Consider the following 6,966-nt stretch of genomic DNA (forward strand, 5'->3'; position numbering starts at 1 on the left):
CCTTAATCCTGCTCTGAACAGTTCATACCATTTCCAGAGCACTCCACTTCAAAATAGTCAGAATTTCCCTTTAAGCAGTCTGAAGAAGCAGAAGAGGATCAACAAATGACTGACAGTAAGGTTTATTTTGTTGTTTCTTCTTTTATCTTTTTTATTAACTAAAGAGAAAAAAAACTATCACAATGAGTGAAATGTTGAAATATCTCACAAACTAAATGTTTAGCCGTGACATCAGTTTTTATTCTATTTATAGTCTATCTTTGTCACAAACATGGTAAATTACTGTAATCACTGTAATGCCACTTTAATTGGTAGTATGTGACTTATCTGTGCTGCTGATTATCCATGCTGCTGATCTCATGCTGCTTATTATCCATGCTGCTTATTATCCATGCTGCTGTCTTCACCCATCCGCTCACCGCAGACTCATGTTCAGGCTGCTGTTTAATATACCGTATTATTTTACATTATTACTGTTTAGCGTATTTCTTAGAGTATATCTTATACACTGTTGCTTTTTATACTTTATATCTTTGTTGTTGTTGGATGTAACTGGGACCTTGAGTACACAATTTTGCTCCACCTCATGTACCACATGTGATGCGAATGACAATAAAGAACCTTGAACTTGAAATAATAAACAATCTCATATGACATAATGAGCTCAGAGTATGTGATGAGGATCAGTCTCAGCTACTACCACACCACATACAGCTCAATATCTGTAAAACTGAATAAATTGCCATTTTTGTGTTTGCTGACAATACTAGCTGTAGCAGCCATCTTGGCTGGGGCTGACTCTAGAAGGTCATTAGTTGCCAATGCACAACCAGTGTTTCATTAAAATCTGTCCAGTACTCCATGAGATATTTTGCTAACAGACAAATAGTTAAGGGCATATAATAATGGTAAAAATATAAATATCTTGCGTCATCAGTTGGCCTTCACAGTATGTGACGTTAATGATCGTCAGCTACCACCACAGCAGGGCACAGCTCAGTCTGACTGATGGAGCTGCAGAGTCACCTGTGGCCGCTGGGGGGAGCGCGCGTTCCACGGATCCGCTGCTGATTCAGATGGAGGCAACCTGTGAGCGCGTGCACGCTGACTCATTCACAGCATCACATCACAGCATGCGCGTGCATTAAGCCGGTTTGGTCCACTCGCGCATAAACACACCGGGCTAACCAAGCTCTGAGCGCTCTATTAGTCACGTGACCGCAGCTCTGTGTGATTCAGATGATCAGTCCGGGTCCTGAAGGTCCTGAGGGTCCAGCTGGGTCCCTCTGTCACCCCACGGTCCTGTCAGAGACACCTGGCTTGACCCACAGAGACATCCAGGGACAGTGAAAGAAAACAAGATGACGTTGACTGACAAGCAGAGGAGCCAATCAGGAGCGAGCTCTGCGCCGCGGGGCTGCAGGTGGGCGGGGCCACGCAGGGAAAACGCTGAGAGTTGAGTGAAAAGATTCAGAATCGAGAGTGGACTCGGGGTAGGACGCACGTCTCAACTGGACTCTGAAGGACTAAAAGCTTCTTGTGACTCGGACTGAGGGGGGCAGAGGAAAACCTGCGTCTCTTTCATGGATTACAGATCCGGAGTTCAGGTTCTGCTCCAGAGTTCTGATTCTGCTTCAGAGTCCAGTGCGCGCCGGACTCAGCGCTCCGGGACTCACCTGGAAGATCCAGAGTGCGGAACCTGAACCCGGAGTTGGAGGTGGTATCATTAAAGTCCACCCGCAGGTCCAGGAGGCTCCTGCTGGGACAGCCGGGACCTGCTGACCCGTGCCGGACCGGAGCAGCAGCTGGATGCGGACCTGCATGACACCATTGCTGCTGTTTGTTGTTGTTGTTTACCAAAGTGCGCTTGTTGTTCCGGACATGCTCGCGCTCCTGCTGCTCGTATGGCTCACTGCCGGAGTGCGCGCCCAGATCCGGTACTCGGTCCCGGAGGAGGCGGACCGCGGCACGCTTGTGGGCAACATCGCGGAGGACCTGGGTCTGGACTTGACCAAGCTGGCCTCGCGCCACTTCCAGGTGGTACCCAGCTCCAGGAGCCCGTACCTGGAGGTGGACCTGGAGAACGGGGTCCTGATGGTGAAGGAGCGCGTGGACCGGGAGCAGATCTGCAGGCAGAGCGCGCGCTGCCAGCTCAACATGGAGGTGTTCCTGGAAAACCCGCTGGAGCTGTTCCGGGTGGAGATCGAGGTAGTGGACATCAACGACAACCCGCCCAGCTTCCCCGAACCGGACCTGACGGTGGAGATCTCTGAGAGCGCCACTCCCGGGACCCGGTTCCCCCTGGAGAGCGCCTTCGACCCGGACGTGGGCTCGAACGCGCTGCGGACCTACGACCTGACCACCAACAACTTCTTCTACCTGGACGTCCAGACCCAGACGGACGGAAACAAGTTCGCAGAGCTGGTCCTGGAGAAGCCGCTGGACCGGGAGCAGCAGGCGGCGCACCGGTACGTCTTGACTGCGGTGGACGGGGGCCAGCCCCCCCGCACCGGGACCGCGCTGCTGGTGGTCAAAGTTCTGGACTCAAACGACAACGTGCCGGTGTTTGAGCAGCCGGTCTACACGGTGAGTCTGTCCGAGAACATCCCGGTGGGGTCCCCGGTGATCCAGCTCAACGCCACGGACCTGGACGAGGGTCTGAACGGGGAGGTGGTCTACTCCTTCAGCAACCACATCTCCAGCCGGGTCAAGGACCTGTTCAGCATAGACCCGCGGACCGGCCGCGTGGAGGTGCGCGGGGAGGTGGACTTCGAGGAGACCGGCCTCTATCAGATCTTCGTCCAGGCCAAGGACCTGGGTCCGAACGCCGTGCCCGCGCACTGCAAGGTTCTGGTCAAAGTCGTGGACGTGAACGACAACGCGCCGGAGATCACCTTCAGCACCGTGACCGAGTCCGTGCGTGAGAGCGCGACCTCCGGGACCGTGATCGCCTTACTGAGCGTCACGGACCGGGACTCGGAGGAAAACGGGCAGATCCACGTGGAGATCCTGGGAGAGGTTCCATTCAAGCTCAAGTCCTCATTCAGGAACTACTTCACCATCGTGACAGACGGACAGCTGGACCGGGAGCACACGGACTCCTACTCCGTCACCGTGGTGGCCCGGGACAAAGGGACCCCGTCCCTGGCCTCCAGTAAGTCCATCAGGGTCCAGGTGTCAGATGAGAACGACAACGCCCCCACCTTCACGCAGTCCGTGTACGATGTGTACGTGACAGAGAACAACGTGCCGGGGGCCTACATCCACGCAGTGACGGCTCTGGACCCGGATGTGGGTCAGAACGCCCTCATCACCTACTCCATCTCAGAGCGGGACATCCAGGGCATGTCGGTGAAGACCTACGTGTCCATCAACGAAGACACCGGGTACCTGTACGCCCTGAGGTCCTTTGACTACGAGCAACTGAAGGACTTCAGCTTCGTGGTTCGGGCCCAGGACTCAGGGACCCCCCAGCTGTCCTCCAACGCCACGGTCAAAGTTATCATCGTGGACCAGAACGACAATGCCCCGTCGGTTCTGGCCCCGCTGGGGAAGAATGGGTCCGCTAAGGAGCCCCTCCCTCGCTCAGCAGAGCCGGGCTACCTGGTGACCCGGGTGGTTGCCATGGATACGGATGATGGGGAGAATGCCCGTTTGTCCTACAGCATCCAGAGGGGCAACGAGAACGGCATGTTCAGAATGGACTGGAGGACCGGGGAGCTGAGGACCGCCAGGAGAATCTCGCCTAAGAGAGACCCCCACCAAATGTACGACCTGCTGATCGAGGTCCGGGACCATGGCCAGCCCCCCCTGTCCTCCAGCGCCAGCCTGCTGGTGGTTCTGGTGGACAGTGTGGCTGCTGGCCGGGGCCTTGGGGACAAAGTGGGCACCAACAAGTCCAAGGACAGCTCCCTGGACCTGACCCTGATCCTCATCATCGCCCTGGGCTCCGTCTCCTTCGTCTTCCTCCTGGTCATGATAGTTCTGGCGGTCCGGTGCCAGAAGGACAAGAAGCTGACCCTGTCCCCCTGCATGGGCTGCAGCTCCTGCTGCTCCCGGCAGGTCCGCTCCCGCAAGAAAAAACTCAGCAAGTCCGACATTATGCTGGTCCAGAGTACGGTCAACGTCAGCGGGACCGGGACCTCCCAGGTCCCCGTTGAGGAGTCTGGGAGCTTCGGCTCCCTCCACCAAAACCAGAACTATTGCTACCAGGTCTGCCTGACTCCAGAGTCCGCTAAAACGGACCTCATGTTCCTGAAACCGTGCAGTCCGTCCAGGAGCTCGGATGCCGATCACAACCCTTGCGGGGCCATCGGGTCCGGGTTCTCCGACCCGCAGCCGGACATCATCTCCAACGGCAGCATCTTGTCCAACGAGGTGAGTCCACCACACACCCACTGACACCGGGTCAGAATCAGAACCAGTCTAGATTTAAGGCATCTCACATAATATCAGCTACAGAAAGACAAGAACCAGGTCAGGACCCACAAGTTCTGACGGGTTTCACTGGTTCTTTAAACCAGTCCCTGAGTTCTGGTCCAGTTCAGAGCCGAAGCTCTCCTCTGCAGCTGATATTTAGCGGTTCCTCCACCAGCCAGACCGGACAGATCACAACATTAATGTTTAATCAGTTTATAAAGTCAGATTATGAATATTTAACATAAAGTTCCTAGGATTAAAAACCTTAAATATTTGCTTTTCTAAAGATGATAGTAGTTTTACAAGTAAAAGTACTGTAGTACTACTGCTCTGTACTACAGCTAATTAATCAATAAGTGAAGTGAGAAAATTTGATACAGTGAATGATTAAAAAAATAACTGAATTCTTTATTTGAACATATTTATGCAGAAAAAGTAATTTATAAAACAAAATATTATCTTTAAATTATGAAAAGAAGCAGGAAGCTTTTCTAAACCATGAGATGAAAACTTGTTGTCCCCCGACGGAGCGAAGAGGTGGAGCTGGACAGAACTCCATCTCTCCATCCGTGTTGTGAGCATAACAGGAAAAATAAGTAACGTACCAGTAACAGCCTATTGGAAACTGGGTTGCCACCTCAAAATTCAAGATGGCTGCCACCATTTATTCACATTAACCATCCATCCATCATTTTTTTTACCCGCTTCTTCCTTTTTGGGTCTCAGGGTCACTCGTGCTCATGTCCAACCATCACTGTGTGAGAGCCCAGGGACACCCTGGTCAGGTCTCCAGTCCATCACAGGGACACATAGAGACAAATGAGACAAATAAACATTCACTCTCTCACTCACACCTAGAGACAAGTTAGAGTTACCAATCAGCCTAACATGGATGTTGTTGGTCTGTAGGAGGAAACCCATGCAGCATGGAGTGAACATGCAAACTCCACACAGAAAGGTCCTGGGCTGGGATTTGAACTGGCGACTTTCTCACAGAGTGGCAACAGCTCTACCAGCTGCACCACTGTGCCGCCCTGTAAACCAGCCACTCCTATCATTTGAGGATGATTTTTTTTATTTTTTATTTTGCTTAAAAGTTTAGTTTCCTTAGATGATTAGGGTGGCCCAAGATTATTCTCTGGTGGCCAGGGCCACCATTGGTCACCCCCTGGCTCCACCACTGCACCAGGTCAGACACCACTCTGCAATGCCTCAGAGAAGCGCACACACAAATAAAACTGCCTCTGTTCTTCTCCGCAGTAATTCCGACCCTCTTGCATAAAAAACATTTAGGTTTACTCCCTGCTCACTTGCAGGCGCACCGCTCGCTTCCTTTAGCTGAACGTAGCATGCAGACTACTGTAATCTCATATTTACACACACACATTTACAAATATATACACAATTTCACAAGCATACATGCACATATCAAAGTACATGTATGGAGAAGCACACACATAAGGGCTGACACTAACAGCTTTTTATTTACATTATTCTGCCAACAGATTAATCTACAAATGTGCTTTGTATTTTTAGTTAATCATAATTTTAACAGTCAACCTGGACATTTACAGGATCCCACAAAATACCTTGTTTAAATCAAAAGACAGGTTTAAAGCTCCAGCTGCGGCGGCATGGCTGTTTCTGTAGTTGAAAAGATAACGAGGATCCATTGTGTCATCAGGATCCTGTTGGTAAGACCTGCAGCGAGTCAGTGTCCGTGTTTTATCTTCACCACGAGACGAGCAACAAAAACAACCAGTTAACTGAAAATGAACCAATTATTTTCATTTAGCTTACACTGTTTATCAAATCCTGTATATCAGTTATAATTGTCAACATCTTCAGATTCTAATGGTATGTTTTAGTTATGGCCAACATTTCCACAGTAAAACACAGTTGAAACAGACAAGCATCATGGCTGCATGTTGAAACACACAGGTGCTGTGTTCACATCTGTTCAGGCTCTGCTCTAAAGTTTTCTTCAAACTGTAGCAGACCGACGGGATCAGGGATCCCAGAAGGTGGAGGGAGCAGTCTGATCCAACACCAGGCGCGATGGCGGAGCTACATCTATATCTAGATGCAGCCACACCAAAATGGAAGTCGGCACATTACTTATTGTTCAAGTTATCCAGCTCACAAGCATTACATAAACACATACATGTGACGGCCATGTTGGATTTTGATGTAACATCCCAAATTTTGATAGTGACCTTTTTACACTTCATCTAAGTTGAAGTCAGCTCCTCAGTGTTCGTACCATACTCACAACATGCAGACAGATGGACGGAGGGCGTTTCCAATGCCCCCTCTTTGATCTGCGACGAGGTGTGTTTGTTTGGGGGGGAGACAAAACTTGTGGAGCTTTGGTTTACTGTCGGCTCAACAACTCTCGAATGCACCATCTACAGATCTACAGTTCCTTTTATTGTCAGCTAGCTTCAAGTACTTTAGACTTCATCGACCTTTGAAAATTGTTATATATATACAGTATATATATATATGTATATGTGTATGTGTATATATATATATATATATATATAT

The 6,966-nt window shown here is 50.3% G+C and overlaps 1 protein-coding gene across 1 annotated transcript in view; it reads left to right on the plus strand.

Moving 5' to 3' along the window:
* The first annotated feature begins 1,678 nt into the window (after positions 1-1,678).
* Positions 1,679-6,966, plus strand: part of LOC119408575 (protocadherin-10) — a 45,453-nt gene continuing 40,165 nt past the window's right edge. The window contains exon 1 of the mRNA XM_037675416.1: positions 1,679-4,377. Within this exon, the coding sequence (XP_037531344.1) occupies positions 1,810-4,377 (2,568 nt within the window). The 5' untranslated portion in view covers positions 1,679-1,809. The remainder of the gene's footprint in view (positions 4,378-6,966) is intronic.

The sequence above is a fragment of the Nematolebias whitei genome, chromosome 4 (assembly GCF_014905685.2).
Source record: "Nematolebias whitei isolate Nwh7 chromosome 4, NemWhi1, whole genome shotgun sequence".
Lineage (NCBI taxonomy): Eukaryota > Metazoa > Chordata > Actinopteri > Cyprinodontiformes > Rivulidae > Nematolebias > Nematolebias whitei.